At 43.9% G+C, this 26893-nt stretch overlaps 1 protein-coding gene across 9 annotated transcripts in view; it reads left to right on the forward strand.

The window, feature by feature from the left end:
* The first annotated feature begins 11027 nt into the window (after positions 1-11027).
* Positions 11028-26893, forward strand: part of VEGFA (vascular endothelial growth factor A) — a 41958-nt gene continuing 26092 nt past the window's right edge. For 6 of the 9 annotated variants that reach the window (XR_013276584.1, XR_013276583.1, XM_077485416.1 and 3 more), the window contains exon 1: positions 11028-11443. Coding sequence is in view for 7 of the 9 variants with exons in the window: in XM_077485416.1 (XP_077341542.1) it covers positions 11366-11443 (78 nt within the window). In the remaining 2 variants the exon portion in view is untranslated. The remainder of the gene's footprint in view (positions 11444-26893) is intronic. The other 3 variants (XM_077485418.1, XM_077485419.1, XM_077485421.1) reach the window with 1 other exon arrangement.

Here is a 26893-nt window from a genome sequence, read left to right on the forward strand (position 1 = left end):
CGCCTCATGCCGATATACGTCAGCAGAATGGCACAACTGGGCACAATCACGTACCTGTACGTGATTCTTCAAGTGCTCAGCCATGGGTCGGGAGCTCCGTGACCATGGCCCGCGGGACCAGCGATCGGGTCACAGAGCTGAAGAACGAGGAGAGGTCTGTGTAAACAAACCTCTCCCCATGCTTCCCTGTGTGGCTGTCACTGATCGTTTGTTCCCTTTTATAGGGAAGGACGATCAGTGACGTCACATGCCAGGCAACGCCCCCCTACAATAAAAAAAACGCATAACATCATACATAACAGCTACACTGCCCCCTGGTGGTTAACTCCTTCACTGCCAGTGTCATTTACACAGGAATCAGTGCATTTAAATAGCACTGATTGCTGTATAAATGACAATGGTCCCAAAAATGTGTCAAAAATGTCCGATGTGTCCGCCATAATGTCGCAGTCACAATAAAAATCACTGCTCGCCGCCATTACTAGTAAAAAAAAAAAAAAATAATAAAAATGCTATAAAACCCCTATTTTGTAAACGATATAACTTTTGCACAAACCAATCAATAATCGCTAATTGCGTTTTTCTTTTTTTTTACCAAAAATATGTAGAAGAATACGTATTGGCCTAAACTGAGGGGAAAAAAAAGGTTTTTTATATATTTTTTGGGGATATTTAAAGTATTTTTAACCACTTGCTTACTGGGCACTTAAACACCCTTCCTGACCAGACCAATTTTCAGCTTTCGGTGCTCTCACACTTTGAATGACAATTACTCAGTCATGCAACACTGTACCCAAATGAATTTTGTGTCCTTTTTTTCCCACAAATAGAGCTTTCTTTTGGTGGTATTTGATCACCTCTGGGGTTTTTATTTTTTGCGCTATAAATGAAAAAAGACCGAAAATTTTGAAAAAAAACGCATATTTCTTTGTTTCTGTGACAGAATTATGCAAATTATTAATTTTTCTTCATAAATTTTGGCCACAATTTATACTGCTACATATCTTTGGTAAAAATAACCCAAATTAGTGGATATTATTTGGTCTTTGTGAAAGTTAGAGAGTCTACAAGCTGTGGTGCGAATCGCACAAAATTGATCACATCTGATGTACTGGTGGCCTATCTCGCTTCTTGTGACCCGAACAAGTCAGAAAAGTACAAATACCCCCCAAATGACCCCTTTTTGGAAAGTAGACATTCCAAGGTATTTAGTAAGAGGCATGGTGAGCTTTTTGATGTTGTCATTTTTTTCCCACAATTCTTTGCAAAATGAAGATTTTTCATTTTTTTTATTTTTCTCCACAAAATTGTCATTGTAATAGGTTATTTCTCTCACGTGGCATGTGTATACCACAAATGACACCCCCCAAAAAATTCTGCTACTCCTCCTGAGTATTACAATACTATATGTGTGGGACTTTTTCACAGCCTGGCCACATAGAGAGGCCCAACATGCAGGGAGCGCCATCACGTGTTCTGGAAGCATAAATTACACATCTAACTTGTTGACTACTTATTACACTTTTGAAATACCAGGACAATGACACGTGACACTGATGACAGATGGCACTGATACGTGGCAATGATGACACTTATACGTGGCACTGATGACACGTGGCACTGATGACAGATGACACTAATATGTGGCACTGATGACACGTGGCACTAATACGTGGCACTGATGACACGTGGCACTAATACGTGGCACTGATGACACGTGGCACTAATACGTGGCACTAATACGTGCCACTGGTGACAGATGGCACTAATACGTGGCACCAATGATGCGTGACACTGATGACAGATGGCACTGATAAGTGGCATTGATGACACGTGACACTGACAACAGATGGCACGTGACACTGACAGGTGGCACTGATGACAAATGGCACTGATACGTGGCACTGATGACAGATGGCACCAATACGTGGCACTGATGACAGATGGCACTATGTGGCACTAATAACACGTGGCACTGATGACAGATGCCACTTATACGTGGCACTGATGACAGATGGCACTGGGGACAAATGGCACTGACAACAGGTGGCACTGGGGACAGATAGCACTGCGGGCAGGTGGCACTGGGGTGGGGTGGATTGCACTGGGGTGGATGGCACTGGGGTGGATGGCACTGGGGCGGATGGCACTGGGGCAGGATGGCACTGGGGCGGATGGCACTGGGGCAGGATGGCACTGGGGCGGATGGCACTGGGGCGGATGGCACTGGGGCAGGATGGCACTGGGGGGGGCATGGCACTGGGGGGGCATGGCACTGGGGGGGGGGGGATGGCACTGGGGGAGGATGGCTCTGGGGGAGGATGGCACTTTTTTTTAAACTTTTTTTTTACACTTTTTTTTTTTTTTCTTTTGTACACTGACGGCTGCTGCAGCCGTTCTTCTCTCCCCTCTCACACGCTGTCTGTGTGAGGAGGGAGAGCGGCGCTGAGAGATGATCTCATATGTTTACATATGAGATCATCTCCCATTGGACACGCCGATCACGCTGTAAACGGCCGCTGTGATTGGCCGTTTACAGCGATCTGTGTTTGCCTGTCCCCGGGGGACACGGCAAACACAGAACTTCCGCGATGCGCGCCCGCGGCGGTGCGCATTGCGGAAGTAAACACCAGGCCGTCCAGGGACGGCCAGGCGAAGGAAGCTGCCCGCTCTAAGGCCATCATTCGGCTATAGGGTGGGCGGGAAGCGGTTAAAGCCAGTATAAAGGAATAGTAGTGGTAAAAAAAAAGCACTTGTGGGTTTAACCAATCATTTTTTTTGTACAATTCTCCTTTAACCACTTACAGACCGGACCATTTTGCTGACTTAAGACCAGTCCACTTTTTGCGATTCGGCACTGCGTCGCTTTAACTGACAATTGCGCGGTCGTGCGACGTGGCTCTCAAACAAAATTGACGTCCTTTTTTTCCCACAAATAGAGATTTCTTTTGGTGGTATTTGATCACCTCTGTGGTTTTTATTTTTTGCGCTATAAACAAAAAAAAGTGACAATTTTGAAAAAAACGTATTATTTTTTACTTTTTGTTATAATAAATATCCCCCAAAAATATATAAAAAAATGTTTTTTTTCCCTCAGTTTAGGCCAAAACTTATTCTTCTACATATTTTTGGTAACAAAAATCGCAATTAGCGATTATTGATTGGTTTGCGCAAAATTTATAGCGTTTACAAAATAGGGGATAGTTTTATGTCATTTTTATTAATATTTTTTTTAATAGTAATGGCGGCGATCAGCGATTTTTATTGTGACTGCGACATTATGGCGGACACATCGGACATTTTTGACACATTTTTGGGACCATTGTCATTTATACATCAATCAGTGCTATACAACTGCAAATGACACTGGCAGTGAAGGGGTTAACCAGGGGGTGGCAGTGTAGGAGTTAAGTGTGTCCTAGGGGCGTGTTAATAACTGTGGGGGCTGGGCTGTGTGTTAGTGAATACTGATCTCTGCTCCAATCGCAGGAAGCAGAGATCAGTGTCACTTGTTGCTAGGCAGAACAGGGAGATGCTGTTTACTTCCGCATCTCCCCATTCAGCCTCCCTGTGAGACGATCGCGGTTATCCCCACAGCGATTGAGTCTGCGGGACCCGTGACTGGACTCACAGGGGTCCCAACTGGCATGTGCGTGTGCCACCAGCTGCGCGCCATCGATGGCAGGGCGGCAAATTCAAATGGATGTACCTGTCCGCCAATTTGCCTGCCCGTGCTATTCTGCCGTCGTACATCGTTGTGCGCTGGTCAGGAAGTGGTTAAGGGAGGTGTGGCTGGGGGTGTGTCCTATACCTACATACTTTTGCTAATAGGTGTCCCTCATTCCCATCTCAGAAAGTTGGGAGGTGTGCAGCCAGTGGGAATAGAAAACACCCTGGCATTAGTGGCGTAAACAATGTCTTCATGCTACATCATTGGTGTCAGTGGGAGGAATAGGGCCCCGTCGTTGGTGTCAGTTGGAGGAATGGGGCCCCATTGTTGGTGTTAGTAGGGAGAATAAGACCCCATTGTTGGTGTTAGTGGGAGGAATAGTGCCCCATCATTGGTAGTAGTGGGAGGAATAGTATCCTATCATTGATATTTGTGGGAGGAATAGTGCCCCATCATTGGTGTAAGTGGGGGAGAAAAAAGGTCCCATCGTTGGTGTCAGTGGTAGGAATAGGAGCCCCATCATTGGTGTCAGTTGGAGGAAAGGGGCCCCATCATTGGTGTTAGTGGGAGGAATGGGGCCCCATTGTTGTTGTCAGTTGGAGGAATGGGGCCCCATTTTTGGTGTTAGTAGGAAGAATAAGACCCCATTGTTGATGTCAGTTGGAGGAATAGTGCCCCATCATTGGTAGTGGGAGGAATAGTGCCCCATCATTGGTGTTAGTGGGGGAGGAATAAGGTCCCATTGTTGGTGTCAGTGGTAGGGATAGGGCCCCAGCATTGGTGTCAGTGGTATGGATAGGGCCCCATTGTTGGTGTCAGTTGGAGGAATAGGGCCCCGGCGTTGGTGTCAGTTGGAGGAATAGGGCCCCATCATTGGTGTTAATAGGAAGAATAAGACCCCATTATTGGTGTTAGTGGGAGGAATAGTGCCCCATCATTGGTGTCAGTGGGAGGAATTGCCCCATCGTTGGTGTCAGTGGGAGGAATAGTGCCCCAAGGGCCAAAGAAAGGCAAGCACAGGGCCACATTCGGCCCTCAGGCCACAGTTTGGAGACCCAAAATATATAGCAATCAAGTGCCTACAATCACATCTTCATTTAAAGTATTGCGATGATCATTATTAATGCTACTATAACTCCTGTTTCCTGGACTTTGCTACAGGGCCTCATGATCTGCACTCGCCCCTGATGTCTTCTATAAAATATTTAAACTGAGCCATCTCTGCCCTATCCGGAGTGCCGGATTCTGGGAATTAAGGGTGAATAATCCCACTTTATCCAGTAGGTGCCCTCACAGAGCTATTAACTGCACAGAGATCCGAAACAAGTTCCTGGCATTGCTTGTCTGCTGATTCTTTCAACATCTGCTTTACATAAGGTGAGGAAAAGTGCCTGGGAAGGTCTGAGAGAGTGCAATGTCCCCTTCCTGGGTGTGACCAGAGAGTGCACAGGTAACAGGCCACCACTCCTCACCTGGGCAGGGAAAAGTCTATATAGAGAATAATGTATTGGGCTGTATATACACCTTTATATGCAGCAATATTATTTATCCTGCATTAGTTGGACTTATTTCTTTATTCATTATAAAGGGGAGCTTTTAATTATTTTTCTGCATGCACTGGATATTTTAATCCTTTATATATATATATATATATATATATATATATATATATATATATATATATATATATATATATAAAATTATAATTATATATAATAATAATAATAATAATAATAATAATAATGTATGCTTATTATTATTATAATTATTAGGATTTAAAAAAAAATATTATTATTATTTTTATTATTATAATTATTAATAATATTATACATGCTTTATATATATACACTATAAAGGGAGACAGTTCAGTTACAATACAAAGTGCCATACGGCATCAATAAAGTACAAGAGGGCCCTGCTCATAGGAGCTTACAATCTATACAATAAATTTTCTGGTGAAGCTCAGACTGGTTGGTATAGGGACTGGTGAAGCTCAGACTGGTGGGTATAGGGACTGGTGAAGCTCAGACTAGGTGGGTATAGGGACTGGTGAAGCTCAGAATGGTGCACATTTAAGTATGAATTCCTAAGAAAAGTCCCTTCTATTGCTCTCAGCCCCCTCCAAATCCCCAAATCTCTTTACAGGGCCATTGGGTAGTGGATGTGTATGGACTATTTTTGGATAATAAAGATATTGTTTAGTGTATGGCACCCTGGTCCCAATCTGTGGCCCTTTGGGACATTTCGTGAGGCTCTTGGGGTCCCTGTAGAAAATAGTCAGTGTGTCCTTATTGCTCTGTTATAATAATGATTTCAAGAAAGCCTCATGTAAGATGTCTTCTGTCTATGAAGTCTAACTCCAAAAGCATGTTCACAGTCTCTGACCATCTCTTGTACCATGTCTGAAGTCTCTGACTAGCTCCTGTATCATGCCCGCAGTCTCTGACCATCTTGTTACATGTAGGCAGTCTCTGACCATCTCTTGTATCATGCCCGCAGTCTCTGACCATCTCTTGTATCATGCCCGCAGTCTCTGACCATCTCTTGTATCATGCCCGCAGTCTCTGACCATCTCTTGTATCATGCCCGCAGTCTCTGACCATCTTTTGTATCCTCTCTACAGTCTCTGACCATCTCTTGTTTTATGTAGGAAGTCTCTGATCATCTCTTGTATCATGTCCACAGTCTCTGATCACCTTTTGTATCATGTCCACAGTCTCTGATCACCTTTTGTATCATGTCCGCAGTCTCTGGCCATCTCTTGTATCATGTCCGCAGTCTCTGATCATCTCTTGTATCATGTCTGCAGTCTCTGATCATCTCTTGTATCATGCCCGCAGTCTCTGGCCATCTCTTATATCATGTGCGCAGTCTCTGGCCATCTCTTATATCATGACCTCGACCTGGCCATCTCTTATATACCTGATCCTCTCTTTTAGCATACCCATAATTTTATGTGTGGCTCTTTGGGGTCAGGGGCCCACACTTGAGGACCCCATATATCAAGAAAATTGACCATCACTTGTGTGGTGCATCGAATAATCTCTTCTCTGCTGGACACCATTAGTGACCTATGAGAAGCACCACATGATAGTCAGTGATAACCTTTATATTGTTTCAAATTTTTTTTTTTGTTTCATTTTTTTTTTCCCCTCCTATTGGTTGAACTGAATGGTCTTTTTTTTTAAACAGACTAACTTTGTAACTTTATAGCAATTTTTCTGATGATCTGGGAGGCGGGGTATAATGCAATATCCTTTCCTCACACTGTATTGCAGTATAGATGGTGCGCAGGAGACTCTCCTTGTATTGCACACACCTATAGAGGAGATGTAGTCAGAGGGACCCCTGTGGGGGGCAGAGCTCACTACAATAACTGTGCTGAGTGTGATGGAAGCTATCAGATGTCGGTGTCATTTTTAACCCCTTCGGATCCATGATATAGCCGAATGACGGCTACAGTGCGGCTCTACTTTGCTGGGAGGCCGTCAATAGACATCCTCCCCTTTGCACGCTTCCCGCGCACCCCCTGCAGGACATGCGCGGTGCGCGCTATGATCACAGAGTCAATGAGACTCAGGTGATCACAGAGCAGACTAAGGGGTCCATCCCGGCCCCTTACCACATGATCAGCTGTCACCCAATGTCAGCTGATCACATGATGTAAACAGAAGATCAGTAATCGTTTTTTTTTTCTTCTCACGCTGACAGTGCAAGGAGAAAAAAAAGCCGATCTGATTGAAGGGACATCGATCCCGAAGAAGAAAAGGCGAAGCTGCCTCATCTGTGCCCACCAGTACAGCCTGCCAGTGCCCACAGTGCCATGAATCAGTGCCCACCAGTACATAAAAGTGCCAAGAATCAGTGCCATCTATTAATGCCCATGGGTGCCACCTAGCAATGCCCACCAGTGGTGCCAATCAGTGCCTCATCAGTGCCACCTAGCAGTGCTGTCTATCAGTGTCACCTACCAGTGCCGATTAGTGCCCATCACTACCACCCATCAGTGCCCATCACTGCCACCCATCAGTGCCAGCTATCAGTGCCACCTTTTAGTGCCCTTCAGTGCCACCTATCAATGCCCTTCAGTGATGCTCATCAGTGCCAACCATCAGTGCCACCTCTGAGTGCCCACCAATGCCACCTATCAGTGCCCATCAGTGCCCCCTTATCAGTGCCCATCAATGCGCCTATCGGTGCCCATCAGTGTAGCCTTATCAGTGCTCATCAATGCAGCCTATCGGTGCCCATCAGTATAGTATCATCAGTGCCCATCAGTGCCCCCTTATCAGTGCCCCATCAATGCAGCCTATCGGTGCCGATCAGTGTAGCCTCATCAGCGTACATCAATGAAGGAGAAAAATTACCTGTTTGCAAAATGTATTAACAAAATATAAAACGGTTTTGTATCTTTTTTTAAAAAAAATTCGGTCTTTTTAAATTTTTTTAACAAAAAATAACAAACCACAGAGGTGATCAAATACCACCAAAAGAAAGCTCTATTTGTGAGAAAAAAATGATCAAAATGTAATTTGGGTACAGTGTTGTATGACCGCATAATTGTCATTCAAAGAGTGACAGCGCTAAAAGCTAAAAAATTGGTCTGGGCATGAGGGGGGTTTAGGTGCCCAGTAAGCAAGAGGTTAATTCTGTCCCCTCCTGCTGGGCGTGGCCTTGGAGAGGGGCGTGACTTATTGTCTAGGCTCAGGCTGGAGGAAGGATGACACTCTAGTCTGGGAGAAGCTAGTACATGATATTCAGGAGAACTGACAATATTATTGTTATTATTATACAGGATTTATATAACGCCAACAGTGTGTGCAGTGCTTTACATTATAAAGGAGGACAGTACAGTTACAATACAATTCAATGCAAAAGAGCTTACACTCTAATAGGACAAAAAAAAATTGTCCAGTGCCAACTGTAAATTGTTACAAAGTTGCAGTTTTGCTGATGTACTGGTGGAGGGGTATACTGATCCGATATATTGTATCCCTTCATCACACTGAGGAGCAATATACATGGAGCACAGGAAATCTCTCCTTGTATTGCACACTCCTGTAGAGGAATATTGCACACTCCTGTAGATGGAATGTATGGGAAGATTGCACACACACCTATAGAGGAGGTATAAAGGAATATTGCACTCTTCTATAGAGGAATATTGCACACTCCTATGGAGGACATATAGAATAGTAGGAATATTCCACACTTCTATAGAGAAGATGTATATGAATATTGCACACGTCTATATAGGACATATAGAGGAATATTGCACACTCCTACGGACGACATATAGAAGGAATATTGCACACTCCTATGGAGGAGATATAGAGGAATATTGCACACTCCTACGGAGGAGATAGAGAAAGAATATTGCACACTCCTATGGAGGAGATATAGAGGAATATTGCACACTCCTATGGAGGAGATATAGAGGAATATTGCACACACCTATGGAGGAGATAGAGAAAGAATATTGCACACTCCTATGGAGGAGATATAGAGGAATATTGCACACTCCTATGGAGGAGATAGAGAAAGAATATTGCACACTCCTATGGAGGAGATATAGAGGAATATTGCACACTCCTATGGAGGAGATAGAGAAAGAATATTGCACACACCTATGGAGGAGATATAGAGGAATATTGCACACTCCTATGGAGGAGATATAGAGGAATATTGCACACTCCTACGGACGACATATAGAAGGAATATTGCACACTCCTATGGAGGAGATATAGAGGAATATTGCACACTCCTATGGAGGAGATAGAGAAAGAATATTGCACACTCGTATGGAGGACATATAGAGGAATATTGCACACTCGTATGGAGGATATATAGAGGAATATTGCACACTCCTATGGAGGTGATAGAGAAGGAATCTTGCACTCCCCTATGGAGGACATATAGAAGGGATATTGCACTCATCTATATAGGACATATAGAGGAATATTGCACACTCCTATGGAGGAGATATAGAGGAATATTACACACATCAATGGAGGACATATAGAGGAATATTGCACACTCGTATGGAGGACATATAGAGGAATATTGCACACTCGTATGGAGGGGATAGAGAAGGAATATTGCACACTCCTATGGAGGACATATAGAGGAATATTGCACACTCCTATGGAGGACATATAGAGGAATATTGCACACTCCTATGGAGGACATATAGAGGAATATTGCACACTCCTATGGAGGACATATAGAGGAATATTGCACACTCGTATGGAGGACATATAGAGGAATATTGCACACTCGTATGGAGGACATATAGAGGAATATTGCACACTCGTATGGAGGGGATAGAGAAGGAATCTTGCACACTCGTATGGAGGGGATAGAGAAGGAATCTTGCACACTCGTATGGAGGGGATAGAGAAGGAATATTGCACACTCCTATGGAGGACATATAGAGGAATATTGCACACTCCTATGGAGGACATATAGAGGAATATTGCACACTCCTATGGAGGACATATAGAGGAATATTGCACACTCGTATGGAGGACATATAGAGGAATCTTGCACACTCGTATGGAGGGGATAGAGAAGGAATATTGCACACTCGTATGGAGGGGATAGAGAAGGAATATTGCACACTCCTATGGAGGACATATAGAGGAATATTGCACACTCGTATGGAGGACATATAGAGGAATATTGCACACTCGTATGGAGGACATATAGAGGAATATTGCACACTCGTATGGAGGACATATAGAGGAATATTGCACACTCGTATGGAGGACATATAGAGGAATATTGCACACTCGTATGGAGGGGATAGAGAAGGAATCTTGCACACTCGTATGGAGGGGATAGAGAAGGAATCTTGCACACTCGTATGGAGGGGATAGAGAAGGAATATTGCACACTCCTATGGAGGACATATAGAGGAATATTGCACACTCCTATGGAGGACATATAGAGGAATATTGCACACTCCTATGGAGGACATATAGAGGAATATTGCACACTCGTATGGAGGACATATAGAGGAATCTTGCACACTCGTATGGAGGGGATAGAGAAGGAATATTGCACACTCCTATGGAGGACATATAGAGGAATATTGCACACTCGTATGGAGGACATATAGAGGAATATTGCACACTCGTATGGAGGGGATAGAGAAGGAATCTTGCACACTCGTATGGAGGGGATAGAGAAGGAATCTTGCACACATCTCTATAGGACATACAGAAGGAGAGGGACACTTGTAGAGGGCAGAGCTCACTACAATAGTTCTCAGATGTCAGTGTCATTTTTTTTTTGTGGTGGTCCCTCCCCCTGGGCGTGGCCCGGCAGAGGGGAGTGACAGATTGTCTAGGCTCAGGCTGGAGGCTGGCTGACACTGTAGGAGAAGCAGCCGGTGTGATCACAGGTCCGGCTCAGGGACAGGCTTGGATTTACCGGCAGGAGAGCCCCGTTATAGGACCGGCCGCCCCGCTCTGGGATTATTCTTCTTCTTGATACATTGTTGCAATCATGGATTGAAAGTCTTTTGGCTCCGCCTCCTCTGGGATCTGTTACATTGTATCCGATCGTTGCACGCTTTTTTTCCCCCCCTTGGATCCATGGAGTGACCCCCGGCTTTTCCTGGCTCGGAAGATCTTTTATCATTGGTGGGAGTGGGGGGTCCTCAGCAGGGGATCTACAGTCCTGTGTGGGCGGATGTTACTGGGAACCATGAACTTTCTGCTCTCTGTTCTCTGGGGCTTGCCTTTTCTGCTCTCTATCCACACTGCCCAGGTAAGATCTATGGTATTGAATGAGCCCCCTGCCTGCACACAATAGAAGAATGCCCAACCTATACCCAATGAAACATGGGCGTGTTCACATTTCCAGGGGGGGGGGGAAGGGGGGTGCAGATAGAAGATCAGGGAGATGGGGAATGGGGAAGGTTCCTCCTGGATTTGAGGACAAGGGTGCAATGTGGTGACCATTCACCATGGAAGGTGAAAAGTCTTCTCGGAAGTTTTGTTGCCTTTGTGTTGTCATTGGAGGTGTTCCTGGACTCTGAATGGAGAGCCCATGGTCTCTAGGAACACACTAATGGATTACTTCATTTCCCAGCCTGAAACTGGCTCTGCATACCGACCCCCCCCCCCCCTTTCCATGGGCACATCACATTTTCCATAAATAACCACACTACACAAGGGTCGTCATTCCTAAAGTCCACGCCACCTTCCTTATCGGTGGATGGCACCCTTTCTCAACATTTGCACCCCTAAAAAAAAAATTACAGGTCTGGGCGACCCTCTGCTTAAAAATTGTTTAATCAGATGTAAATGGGGTTAGGTTGATGGATGGCACCCTTTCTCAACCTTTGCACCTCCTAAATCCCCTAAAAAATAAAGTTACGGGTCTTGGGGAACCGCTATTAAGACCAGTTAATCAGAGGTCAAAGGGGAAAAATGCCCATTGGTGGTCAGCAACATTTGTATCCCAGAGGAACCCCTAAAAAATAAAAATAATAATACAGATCTCAGGGAAACTATTAAAACCAGTTAATTAGAAGTCAAGGGAAAAAAATGCCCCCCTTACATTGGTGGTCAGCAACCTTTCTTAACCTTTTGTATACCAGTGAAAGTAGAAACCCTTAAAAAATTTTTTTTACAGATCTCAGGGAAACTCTATTAAAACCAGTTAATTAGAAGTCAAGGGGAAAAATGCCCCCCTTACATTGCTGGTCAGCAACCTTTCTTAACCTTTAAATCCTAGGGGAAGTGGGAACCCCTAAAAAAAAAAATTACAGATCTCAGGGATACTCTATTAAAAACAGATAATCAGGGGTTAAGGGGAAAAATTCCCCGCTTAAGTTGGTGGTCAGCAACCTTTCTTAACCTTTAAATCTTAGGGGAAGTGGGAACCCCTAAAAAAATACAGATCTCAGGGAAACTCTATTAAAACCAGTTAATTAGAAGTCAAGAGGAAAAAAAGCCCCCCCTCCCTACATTGGTGGTCAGCAACCTTTGGGAACCCCTAAAATAAGTTTCAAGTCTCGGGAAGCTCTGCTAAAATTGGTTAATCAATGGTAAATGGAGAAAAATGCCCCCCTTACTTTGATGGTCAGCAACCTTTGTACCCCTAAAAAATTACAGATCTCAGGGAACCTCTATTAAAACCAGTTAATCAGAGGTTAAGGAGAAAAATTCTCCCCCCCACACACACGCACACATTGGTGGTCAGCAACCTTTCTCAACCTTTGGGAATCCCTAAAATAACTTGCAGGTTTCAGGGAACCTCTACTAAAACTGGTTAATTAGGGATCAGTGGGGAAAAAAATGCCCCCTTAAATCGGTGGTCAGTAGGAAACCTGCATCCCTTACAGTGGTGGCCAAGAATGCCACCCTTACAGCCAAAAAAGATCTCTGGTCCCATGCCGCTGGCTTTGGCAGTGACCCTGAGACTATGCAGGTACTGTCAAATGGGAGCTTAATCGACCACAGCTCAAAGAACCTCCAGCAACCTCTGGAGGGAACCTGGTTGAGAACGGCTGGTGGACATTGTGACAATGTGGACCTTTTGGAATATTGCAAATGGCTTTGTATTTAGCTCACCTATATATGTGCAGACTTGGGCAATGCCTAGATCCTGATTGCCAGGATTTCATGAATTGCATAATGCTCCTTCACAGCAAATAAATCTACATGCAACAAATTTAGGAGAGTTGTAAATTTTGCAAAAAGTTTTGCCAAATGGGACTGATGTATACATTTGCGTGCACATTTCTGGTAGACATGTTCGTGTAGCTAAAGTCTGGTGGGTAAGGCAGAGGCAGGTCGGTGCAGATGTGGGCCAGTTACATCACAATGGTCTTGTCAGAGAGCTAGAAGCAGTTGTGGGAAACCGGTGTATATACCAATAGATAGGAGTAATGGTCGGCTTTGGGTTCCGATTCCCATGTTGATGCCTTCTCGAGCTTTCCTCTAGTGCCCCTGACTACTGAATCCCAAGACTGACAGACAAGGACCACGTGTGTTTAGTACTGGGGTGGACATATTAGTACAGAATTCAGGAGCCAGTCTGTCCCATCCCAGAGCCAGCCCCATTGACAAAGACCAGAGAGAACCTCCAAAAATGAGGTGCCAGCTGTAACTTTTGAGGAGCATTGGCTACCTGGCTCCTACGACCTGTCCAACCCTGGTCTCGCATATCCATAATCTTCTAACCAATCCTGATTTATTTTTTATTTATTTTTTCTGCCTCTTTTCGGATTGTCCGTGTGGACAGATCCACTTTCTAAACTCTCCTCAAACTTTCAGTGGCTTTGAAGAGCTCAGAGGCTGAGAATCCTCCAAGCGCCGAGTCATTCCTGACGCGTGACGGCTCTTTACATACCAGTTTTTATTGATGGTATTAATAATTAGAAATGGCTTGTTAAACACGGCTAGATTTCTGGGCAAAGAAACCTCGTCCTTTGCCCTGGATCCTACTACGGCAAAGTGCATAGGTGGCACGAAAACGCTGAATATTTGATTCTTGAATGAATGCGCTTCTGTGCCTGAGCGGATCTCCCAGTGTGAGGATTTTGCTATGGCATTTTATTTTATTATTTTTTTCTTGCCTCCAAAAAAAAAATTTAAATCACCTACAGTCAAGAATTGTATTGTATTCGTGAAATTTGGTGGTAGAGCTGAGGAGAAGGACATTGACCCCCCCCCCCCGGAGGGAAATTCTTTTTATTTTTTAATTTTTTATTTTTTTTTTATATATATATATATAATGCCGTTTGCCGGGAAAGCCGGTCTGCTGTATTGCCATAGATACAAGGCCGGGAGGGGTGAGCGGCGGGCAGCGTGTGACCAGACTGTTAATGGTTGTCGCTCAAGTTTCTTCTGAGGGTTACTTAGCCCCCTTTTTTTTTTTTTTATTCTGACGACAGATCAGCGGGGCGGGTATGCGATGCGGCTCAGGCTGCACGTACGCTTTTTTCCAAATGTAAACCACTCTTGAGACAGACTAAAGGCCTTTAAATCTCTTTCATGTGACTGGGCCAAGCTCTTTTTTTTTTTTTTTTTTTCTCCTTCATCTCTCCGAACACATTGCCAGCAATAAGTAGGCCTCAGCCCACGGTGTGAGTTGGAAATGCCCTTGAATGCAGACTCTGTGCACTTTCTCTCTCCCCCCCCCCCCCCCTGACAGATCATGGCTTCAAACCCTTGCACTTTGAGTTCCATCTGCAGCTTTCTCTTAGTGAGGGTCCTTGTCTGCTCCTAGGCTTTATTTTTACAAGTCCGCCTAATTGTTTTTCCAAGCATTTACAGTTGCAAATCTCAGCTAATGAGGAAGGAGAGATTGTGGCAAGACAGGAGGGGAGGGAGACGGCTTTAACTCCTTCGCTCCCTCCAGGCTGTGCCTTGTGACTCACTGTGATTGGGGAGGAGACCAGGCACTGAGCACTTCCATATACTCTTCTTTTTTTTTTTTTTTTTTTTTTTTTGTAAAGGCCTATTCCATTCCAAGGACACGGCGTCTTTAACTGCGTTCATTCCCATTGAGGTTGATTTTCCGAAAACCCAGAGAGTGCGAAATCGGGTGCATGGTAGCCAATCGGCTTCTAACTTCAGATTGTTTGAATGAAGCCTCGACGATAAAACCTGGAAGCTGATTGGCTTCTAGGCAGAGATGCCCCAGGTTTTGCGCTCTCCAGTTTTACGCCAATCGACCCCCCTCGTAGTCTATTAATATTGTAATGTCCAAAGTTTGCCAAATTAATTCGCTTTAGATTGATGTGACGAATACCATATGTAAGATTTACATTGAGACTGGAAGCAGCTGTTAAGTTCTAAAGCAAGTCCTGAAGACCAGGACATGGGGAATGGGAACCTTTTTTTAAAAATATAAAACAAGGTGGTAGAGGGGATCGGGGCACTTTCACCATTTGGGGGGGGGCCACAATCTACGACCTCTCATAAGAGTCTGCAAGGTCAGGCTTTTTCTTTTGGCTTACACTCGCTGTTCTACCTGCAGAAGACGTCAGCGAAGTGTCACATGCGTGACTTCTAGTGACCCCGTAGTGCAGGTTTAACCCCTTTTTTGTTTATAGAATATGTGTTGGGGGGGGGGGGGGGGTGTTTTAATGTGAAACTTTACTGCTAATTAATGGGGGAATATATAAGCGGAAGTTTAATTGGCTTGATAGACTGTAGATACTATGGGGTTGATTGCACTTGAGTATTTTTTTGTTTTGTTTTTGTTTTATATTTATTTTTTTATATATTTTGATTTTGCTAAAATTTTGGAGAGTGAAAAACCTGGAGCAGCTGTGCGTGGTGGCCAATCCGCTTCCATCTTCAGCTTGTTCAGCTTTGAAAATTAAAAACCTGGAAGCTGATTGGTTTCTATGCACAGCTGCACCGGATTTTGCTCTCCAAAGTTTAGCAAATCAAAATATAATAAAATAAATATAAAATAAAAACAAACAAAACAAAACAAAAAATACCCAAGTGCAATCAACCCTATAGTATCTACAGTCTATCAAGCCAGCTTTAGCAAAAATCTCCCCCCAATATGTTTAAAAGGACGCACTGTCTATTCTGCATTTAAAAGGTTGTACACAATGGGGTTAATTTACTAAAACTAAAGAGGAAGTTTAAATGGCTTAATGGACTATAGATCCGGTGGGGTTGATTTCACTTGGGCATTTGTTTTTGTGTTTTTATATTTTATATTTTGTTTTTTTTATATTTTTGATTTGCTAAATTTTGGAGGGTGCAAAATCTGGTGCAGCTGTGTTTGGTAGCCAATCGGCTTCTAAATCAGCTTGTTCAATGTAAGCTTTGACTGGAATCTGGCTACCATGCACAGCTGCGTCGGATTTTGCACCCTCCAGGTTTTTTTTTTTTTTTTTTTTTTTTTTTTAGTAAATCAACCCCCATGGATAAGTCTGCTTTGGCGTCCGGAAAGGTAGCATCTCTGTGTTTCTTGAGTCATAGCTATAAGTTGGTGAGCATGTTGGCCAGTTGTGAGAATCCAGAACTGGTTTTATACGTTACAGCTGTACAATTGCTGTAAAGAATCATTGTTCGCTGGTATTTCTGGAAAACCTGGACAGGATTCAAATGTAAAGTAGAGTATAGAGCTGCTTAAATTGGTTACTGTATTCCTGTAGAAGTGAATGACGTCTATGGGATGAAGAGTGGTTTCCCGACGCCAGCGTTTGCTGCAAGTGAAGTTTCTCATTTGTAGGGTTTATGGTGCGTTTTACACCCATGTAAAGTATCCTATACTAGAATTTAGAACATCCATATTATTATTATTATTATTATTATTATTATTTATTTAGTTTTTTTATCTTACAAATCTATCTCTTTTTTTTTTTATATTATAAAGATAACTTAATATCAGTTTTTATATATTTAAAATGATCAGGTGTTGCAAGACCTGAAAATTATTTTACGGTTAAAAAGATTTAAAAAAATGCCGTTCTAGTATAGGATACTTTACATCGGTGTAAAAATGCACCATTATTATTATCATATTATTACTATGCTATATAAATCCTGTATAATGTTTTTTACACCCATGTAAAGTATCCTATACTAGAATCTAGATCGGCATTTTTTAAAGTCTTTTTACCCTTTAAATAAATTTCAAGTCTTGGAACTCCTGATAATACCAGTTTATAGGAAGTCAATCTACCCGTTATCATGGGTGCTTAAGCTGTGGCCCTCCAGCTCTTGGGGAACTGCAGGTCCCATGAGGCATTGCAAGGCTGACAGTTACAAGCATGACTCCCAAAGGCAGAGGCATGATGGGACTTTTTGTGTTTCGCAACAGCTGGAGGGCCACCGATTGAGCACCCGTGCCCTTTATATTGGTGGTCAGCGCACCCATACCCCTTATCGTGGTGTTCAGAATTTCACCCTTACGACTAGCTAAAAAGGGTCATTGGTGTCATACCATTGACTTTGCCAAGTGGCTTTGGCCCCAGGACCATCAAAATGAGAGGATAATCGGCCACAGCTCAAGGAACCCCAAGCAATCTCTGGAGGAACCCTAGTTGAGTGGCTGATGTAGAGAATCATTGTTGAGAAACCTGAAGACCTGTAGAGGTAGATGAGGCAGTAGCTCCATACCGACCATTCTATATGGTTTCGTACATGTTAATACTATATTCCAAGCTTTAATAATATGTGGCACACATTTTGTCTGCAGATTCTTGGCCAATAACTCATGAACAGATTGTTTTAATACTGCAGCATCATTTGCAGAAACTGGTATATAGAGATCTAGCGAGGAAGAATTTGGATACCCGTGTAAATGATTTTACAGATTGATTGCACATTTACCAAGACCAACAGAGACGGATCTGAAACCTTTGCCTGGTGCCTCACGGGGTTGTTGGCTGTCCTGCAGGTTAAGGACCTCTGCTCTGTTTATTCCTATTCTCTAGAGCAGAGATTGAGCTCAGTGCCCAGTGTTTTTATCTGCCACTGAGATCTTACAATCTGATAAGTGGCGCACAAGGCGCCTCTGCGGGGGATCACAGGTTGTTGGTGAATGGAAGAATTTGTCATGGGAAGAAGCTGCAAGAATTTCCAGTAACTGTAATTTAACCCCAATTGAATGGCTTAATTGAAAGAGGGGGAAAGAGAGGTTCCTCCTCTTGGTGGTAGACTTGCCATATTAAAGCAGGGTTTATCAACCAGGGTTCCTCCAGAGGTTGTTGGGGGTTCCTTGAGCAGTTTCTGCCTCTTAGATAAGTTCCCTCTGACGCCATTGATGTTTTTAGCTATCTGTAAGGGGGTGATTCTTCCCAATGACCACAAGTGTAAGGAGCATTCTTCCCACTGACCATCACACTAATGTAGTATTTCTCAACCAGGGTTCCTCCAGAGGTTCCTCCAAGCAATTTCTGCCTCCGATAAGTTCCCACTGACACCATTGATTTTATTTTATTTTTATCTATCTGTAAGGGGTAATTCTTCCCAATAGCCAAAAGTGTCCGGAGCATTCTTCCTACTGACCATTAGTGATGGGCTTGGGCATGTTCGGATCCAATCTGCCAGGAAGCCATCACTGCACACCACCAATCATAGGCAGTGGGGCATCTCCCGAATGGCAGGTGCACATACGTGGTGTTCAGTGCCGGCTTCCTGGCGGCTTCGATCTGAACACGCCCAAGCCCATTCCTACTGACCATCCCACTAATGAAGTATTTCTCAACTAAAGTTCCTCCAGAGGTTTCTAGGGGGTTCCTCAAACAATTTCTGCCTCTCAGATAAAGTTCCCTCTGACACCATTGATTTTTTTTTTATTTTTTAAGCTATCTGTAGTGGGGGGGAATTTTTTCCGATGTCCACAAGTATAAGGAGCAATCTACCCACTGACCATGAGTTGTAGCTCTAGTCATTTTTAGCAGGGGTTCCCTGATACCAGAAAGTTACTTTTAAAGCGGATCTCCACTGGGTCTGAGCACAAAAACACTATTTCATCTTTAATATTCAAAGCAAACTCCCCCCATCCATCCAAAATGATGAGAAATCACAACTCCCTAGCATTTCTGACCGTGGCCATCTTGATTAAGGGCACATGATTCACATAGCGTTTTACTTCCTGGAATCCATCTGCCCGTAGCTCAAGCATACACACAGGAGGGTGTGCTTAGCTGAGAAAACCCCTCCTCCTCTCCTGAAGACTCTTGGCATGTATGACATCATTTGCCTAGGCAAGAAACCCAGAAGTAACTGTAGCAATAATAAAAAAAGATTAAAAAAAATGAAAATAAGTAAAAATGACGTATCTATTTACTAATCCTAGAAGCACAAGGATTAAAAATAATCGATGTTGAGAAAGTGAAGTTAAACTTTAAGGGTTCCGCTGTGTTGAAAAAGGGTTGTAATAAAGGTTCAACATGCAATATCTGAGGAGGACATTAAAGTGATTGTAAAGTCTGTTTATTTTTAGAGGGAAAAAAAAACATGTTATACTTTTTTATAAGTGCAGTGGGCTTTCAGAGCAGCCCAGATCCTCCTTTTTTTTTCGGGGACCCTCTTCTGTGCTCCTGGCCCCTCCCTCCTGACGCGTGCCCCCACAGCAAGCGGCTTGCTATGGGGGCACCCTAGCTGAGTCACCACTCCGTGGGTCCATTCAGTCACGGAGCCCCGCCCCCTCTCTCCCCCGATTGGCTAACTGACTATGACAGCAGCGGGAGCCAATGGCGCCGCTGCTGTGACTTAGCGGGAGAACCGTCTCGGAGTGGCCAAGGCACTCGTGGACATCGCTGTAGAGCAGGGATATACAATTAGCAGACCTCCAGCTGTTGCAGAACTACAATTCCTATGAGGCATAGCAAGACTCTGACAGCCACAAGCATGACACCCAGAGGCAGAGGCATGATGGGACTTGTAGTTTTGCAACAGCTGGAGGTCCGCTAATTGCATATCCCTGCTGTAGAGAGATGGGGCTCAGGCGAGTATTAGGGGGTGCTGGAGGGCGGCTGCTGCACACAGGGTTTTATTTTGATGCATAAAATGCGTTAAGATATTTAAGGCCTTTCATTTTTTTCCATGAACTTTAAATTCAGACAATCCTTCAGACTAAACACCGTGATAAGTTGGAGGGCTGTTCGTAAAGAGCGAGAATTGTATTGTACTCCAGCAGATGGGAATTTGCTCCCTTTGCCATTTAGCACGCAAGTCCCTTAAACATGCATTCTTTTATGCCTCTGGATATGTGCCCGAAAAATTGTGATGAAACAGTCAGTGAAGGGTCAAGTGGTCAGTGTATTGCTTATGGGTGAGAAGACGCCTTGCTGTGCAGAGCTGCAGGTTCTGACAATTCCCGGCAAAGCAATGTCAGCAGGACTCGGCTTTTTACTGCAAGGGAAAAGGTCACATCGCATAGCAAAAAAAAAGCTCAGTCGCTGCAGCAGCTTTATACTGTCTGGTCTCGGAGGGCTCACTGTTCTTTCCCTGGCTGACTGGTACACGCTGAAAGTACGCACAGGACCCATAATCCATGTCTTCATTGTGTCCTTGGAAGCGCCTTCTTCAGACCGTTCTGATTGGCAAATCGGAGTTCTGCCACTTGCACGTAGTGCCCCGGAGAGGAGGTCTCCATTATCAGCAGACACAACAGCTGTTTTAACCTTCATTAGGCCAAGACTAGAGTTGCATATTTTGTACATGTGTTGTCGGCTCGTTTTCAAGTTAGCCAATAAAGTAACGCCGTTTGCAAACGCCCCCCCCTAGGCGTATGGTTGCTTTAACTTTATTTGGAACTATGTGATTTTTTTTGGATTTTTTTTTTTTTTTTTTTTTTTATAAATAAAAAATGTTTTCATGAAGCTTATGTAGACATTCTTTGTACACTGAATTCTTCTCTTCTGCTGAGAACTCAGTTAATGTCATGGGGAGACGATTAGCTCAATCCAGGCTTTTGATGTGATTTCATCACCCTTCTGTGTCATTCAGGGTCTCCTCTAATCCATGGCTCTTGAGAATTTGGTGTGTGTATAAAGAACAAGACATTTCCAAAGGTTCCACAAGGAAGCCTCTTCTGATGCGCCATTTGGAGCCAAAAAAGTCTGTTTGGATCCGTTTTTTTGATTTCTGGTTGGATCCATCTGTAAACCGTGATTTTTATTTATTTATTTTACTGGCCTAATTTGAGTCCTTGTTCGAGGCTGTGGAATTGCGTTCAGCCTGGATTAAATAATATCATTCGCTCCGCATATGTTTGGTTTTATTCAGGGCTACAATTAGAGGAAGGCTTTGCAATGAATAGGGGTAATAACCTCATTGACCACTGATGCCCAACTGCTATGCGTTCTTTTAATCTGTATGTGTTTTCAGAAGAAAAGTCCGTTTTGGAGTTTTGTTTCGGGGCAGGATATCCTGTGGGTTTGACTTGTTTGCCAGGGCTTGCCAAATCCCAGGAGCCAGGTAGCCAATGCTCCCTAATGGCTCCTGGATTGGACAGATTGGCTCTTGAATACCCATATTAAATTGTCCATTGGTGTGTGTACACTTTAAATCCCTAAATCTACCAATGTTATGTTGGTTCTTTTCAGGATCAGCCTTTCGCAAACATTTTTTACCCCGGAGGAGCCCTTGAAATGATCTTTTTAGGTCTAGGGCATTGGTCTCCAAACTGCGGCCCTTTGCTTGCCTTTATCCGGCCCTTGGGGCACTATTTTCCCACTGATACCAGACATTATTCTGCCAACTAACATCAGCAATGGGGCACCATTCCTTCCACTGACACCAACAATGGGACACTTTTGCTCCCAATGATGCCAACGATGGGGGCACTATTCTTCCATCTTATATCAAATGTGGTTATTTTCACTCCTACTGATGTCAGGACAATTTCCACTCTCGCTGGCCACAGCCTGGCCCCCCTAAAACCTGAAGGACAATAAACTGGCCCTTTGTTTAGAAAGTTTGGAGACTCCTGGTCTTGGGGAATGCCTGCAAAAAAATCAATTGGAGATTATATGGATACGTTTCCTTTTACATTGGTGATCAGTAGGAAGAAAGCTCCATTTACAATGATGGTCAGTTAAAAAAAAAAAAATAATAATTCTTGACATGCCTTTGGCTCCTCCCAGTGGCATTGGCCCCAGAACTGTGTAGGCACCATCATATAGGAGGTCCATCAGCCACATCTCAAGGAACCTCCTAGCAACCCCTGGAGGATTCCTAGGGTTCCATGGAACCCTGGTTGAGAATGGCTCTTCTAGATATTCAGCATGCTGTGCTGCCTGCTCTCTCGTTAAACTACTTGTCATCTATGATAAAACCACTGCAGGACTAGGCTTCCGAAATCTTTCTTAATCTACTTGTATGTACTATGGGCCCCAAGGTCTTGTAGGTTGGAGGCATGTTGGCTTCTGCTTATGCGTTTCCTTTGTGGATTTTGTTGGCTATCACTCATGCTGTTTCGTGAGCAAAATGTATATGAGTTTTACTATGCCAAGGGACTGTCAAAGGGGCCTCAAGACTTGGAATATTAAGAACAGTGTACTTATACCAACTGAATATTGGGTTGCTGTAGTTGGACTGGAGAATGGCAATTTAAGCATACTGTGGCCCAAAACAATAAAACGTAGTACTGCTCGAATGCCCCTCCCATGTGGATAGACTGGTGCAGGACAGACAGAATCGGCTTGTCAGGCTCCAGTAGACTTCCGGGAGTTCTCTACAGGAGGAGAACAGGAGCTGAAGCCATGTTTTTAACCATCTCATTCAATAAATGCAACAGGGAGTCGGTGTCTGTGTCCAAACGGTCGCCATTTTGTTTTAAGGATGCAATCAATGGGTTACTGCGTTTGGCACATTTTGTCTTCTACGTTTTTTGCCTCCTGTTGGCTTTCTGAATGTATACATTTATTGGAATGTCTATTTCCCAAACATTCCATTGGATTTCTCTATGGTGTGTTGTTGAAATGCATAGTCGGACCTACTGGGCGCTGCTTTTTTAATCAATGTGATATGGTCGATAAATCATTAACAACCACTTGGCCTTGGAAATGCTAAAATACAGCCAATTGAGGGACCACCATACCATCTCTGTCTGAGTATAGGACACATGGTGGACAACGGGGGAGAAGGTAGCTTTTATTTATTTTCCTGTCGGAAATCTAGTTTCGGAGACTTCCAGTGAATTTGGAGTGTGTTACACAATGTACCCGCCTGTGTGCATTGCTCCTGCTATTGAAGTGTAGACTTTGAACTCATCAGAAATGTGTCACACATGCAGACATTTAACATGCAAGGCCTCTGCCGACCTGTTTGTTTTTGCTGCTGACTGACCTTCAGATATGTCAGATCTGAACAGGGAACAGAGGCCAAATGTATACACCCCCTGGAATTGTCTTTCTGCATGGTTAGCTGGTGCGTGTCTTCTCCTGACATGGTCCAATTATTCCCGGGTGTATTACCTGTCACTCCGGGACATTTCTTTTAACAATGGATTAATCAAGCAACAGATCTAATTAGCACATTACAGAAATACTCGATGGCTTCTACTGCTGTTTTGTACATATTTCCACATCCCGCAGATGCTATTATGTATCTACGTGGAGACCAAATGGAGTTACGGGAAGAACCTCAAGCCAAATTCAATGAAGATGTAGTAGAACAATTTAGTCCAATTATGTATTTGCTTGTATAGTGTAAAGCTACTAATGCAACTGCCGGTATTTGCCTTTTTATTTATAGGTACTTGTATAGCGCCATCAATTTACATATACACTATATTACCAAAAGTATTGGGACACCTGCCTTTTACACACACAAACTTTAATGGCACCCCAGTCTCCGTAGGGTTCAGTATTGAGTTGGCCCACCCTTTGCAGCTATAACAGCTTCACCTCTTCTAGGAAGGCCGTCCACAAGACTTAGGAGGGTGTCTATGGGAATGTTTGACCATTCTTCCAGAAGCCCATTTGTGCGTTCGGGCACTTATGTAGACGAGAAAGCTTGGCTCGCAGTCTCTGTTCTAATTCATCCCAAAGGTTTTCTATTGGGTTGAGGTCAGGACCAGTCAAGTTCCTCCACCCTAAACTCGCTCATCCATGTCTTTTATGGACCTTGCTTTGTACATTGGTGCGCAGTCATGTTGGAACAGGAAGGGGCCGTCCCCCAAACTGTTCCCACAAAGTCGGGAGCATTAAATTATCCAAAATGTCTTGTAATGCTCACGCCTTAAGAGTTCCCTTCACTGGAACTAAGGGGCCAAGCCCAACCCCTGAAAAACAACCCCACACCATAATCCCCCCCCTCCACCAAAGCATTTGGACCAGTGCACAAAGCAAGGACCATAAAGACATGGATTGAGTTTGTGGTGGAGGAACTTGACTGGCCGGCAGAGAGTCCTGACCTCAACCCCATAGAACATAGAAGAATTAGAGCGGAGACCGCAAGCCAGGCCTTCTCATCCAACATAAGTGCTTGACCTCACAAATGCGCTTATGGAAGAATGGTTAAACATTCCCATAGACACACCTTGTAAACAGCCTTCCCAGAAGGGTTGAAGCTGTCATGGCTGAAAAGGGTGGGCCAAGTCAATATTGAACCCTATGGCCTAAGACTGGGATTCCATTATAGCGCATGTGTGTGTAAGGACAGGTGTCCCAATACTTCTGTGTGTGTATGTATGTATGTATGTATGTATGTGTGTGTATATATATATATATATATATATATATATATAGTGTGTATGTATGTATGTGTGTGTGTGTGTATATGTATATTATATATATATATATATATATATATATATATATATATATATATATATATATATATATATATATATATATATATATATTTAAAAAAAAAATTTTTTTTTTTTTTTATTATATTCTCAATTTTACTTTTTTTTATTTTTTTTTTTTTTTTTTTTGTAAATTCACCTCAGTCCCTGCTCTCTAGGAGCTTACAATTTAAGGCGTCTAAGTCACATTCACACATATTAGGACCAATTTAGACAGGAGCCAATTAACCTACCAGCATGTCTTTGGAGTGTGGGAGGAAACTGGAGGAAGTTGGTTAGGCTGGATCGGCGACCATTCTGTTCTGTATGCCGAATGTAGTAGAGAAATATGAGCTTGCAGACACAGGAAACCGCCTCAAGTTCATCTTTGAACTAGAGACCTGTGCAGATCTGTTTCGATACCTCCGTACCTGACCTGTAACTGCAGCCCAGTCCAGTTATTCTACTTATAACTACAGAATGAGCAAATTCATGTTCATATCTCCTAACCTGAAAGAAACTGCTTTATCAGAGATGTCTGTCACAAGAGAGAGTTTGAGATAACTACCATGTTACAAGAGACTGCAAATGGCTGCTCCCGTGTTATACCCTACTTATCGTTAGCCGAAGGAAAGCTTTTCCTACTCTTCCTGAATGTTAAAGAAGTATAAACCAAACCCCCGACTCAAACCAGTCGACAGGCTGGTTTATTGATCTTGCACCATGGGATGTCTATTCTGTGTTGCAGGAGATTCTTGGGTGTTTGATGTGCTGCTAGACTCAACAGCAGGCCCTAGACGAGTCAAAGATGTAATGAAAATACTTGTCAGGTCTTTTTTAGTTTTCGCATCATTAATGTGCCAGCTGCGACACTCGATTTTCGTGCCGCAATCGAAATGCTGGATTTTTTTTTTTTTTTTTTTTTTTTTTTAGAAAAACAAAACAAATGGTGGCACAATCGTGGGCGGCATTTTAATCTTTTGATCAACAGAACGTTCGGTTTTTTTTAGTCGTCCATGGCCGGGTCATAAGCGTTTCTAAACCTTTCTACCCAAGTGGAACCATTTAAAAGTATTTTTAGGTCTTGAGGAACCCCTGCTAAAATAATTTATTGGGAGTAAGTGCAAAATGCACCAGTTTTGATGGTCAAAATGTGACCCTCAGAGAGCTAAAAAGGTCATTGGTGCCGTGCCAAATTGCTTTGGCCCTGGAACTAGGCAACTAGGATGGGAAGTCATTCAGTTCAAGGAACCCCTAAAACATTCTGGTTGAAAATGGTTGCATTACATCATTGGTTTCCAAACTGTGGCTTGGGGGGCAAGATGCAGCCTTTTGCTTGCACAGTTCCTCACCATGAGGCACAGTTCCTCACCATGAAACCAACGATGGGGCACAGCTCCTCACTGTGGCTGGGGCACAGCTCCTCCTCTCGTTGACGCCGTGGCTGGGGCTCAGTTCTTCCTCTCGTTGACGCCGGGGCTCAGTTCTTCCTCTCGTTGACGCCGGGGCTCAGTTCTTCCTCTCGTTGACGCCGGGGCTCAGTTCTTCCTCTCGTTGACGCCGGGGCTCAGTTCTTCCTCTCGTTGACGCCGGGGCTCAGTTCTTCCTCTCGTTGACGCCGGGGCTCAGTTCTTCCTCTCGTTGACGCCGGGGCTCAGTTCTTCCTCTCGTTGACGCCGGGGCTCAGTTCTTCCTCTCGTTGACGCCGGGGCTCAGTTCTTCCTCTCGTTGACGCCGGGGCTCAGTTCTTCCTCTCGTTGACGCCGGGGCTCAGTTCTTCCTCTCGTTGACGCCGGGGCTCAGTTCTTCCTCTCGTTGACGCCGGGGCTCAGTTCTTCCTCTCGTTGACGCCGGGGCTCAGTTCTTTCTCTCGTTGACGCCGTGGCCGGGGCTCACTTCTTCCTCTCGTTTACGCCAAAGATTTGGCATTGTTTACTCCCACTGATGCCGAGACATTTTCTACTTCCAATGGCCACAGTCCGGCCCCCCTAA

This window comes from Lithobates pipiens, unplaced genomic scaffold, assembly GCF_037356315.1.
Source record: "Lithobates pipiens isolate NorthernLeopardFrog02 unplaced genomic scaffold, aLitPip1_a1.2 Scaffold_18, whole genome shotgun sequence".
In the NCBI taxonomy this organism is placed as follows: Eukaryota; Metazoa; Chordata; class Amphibia; order Anura; family Ranidae; genus Lithobates; species Lithobates pipiens.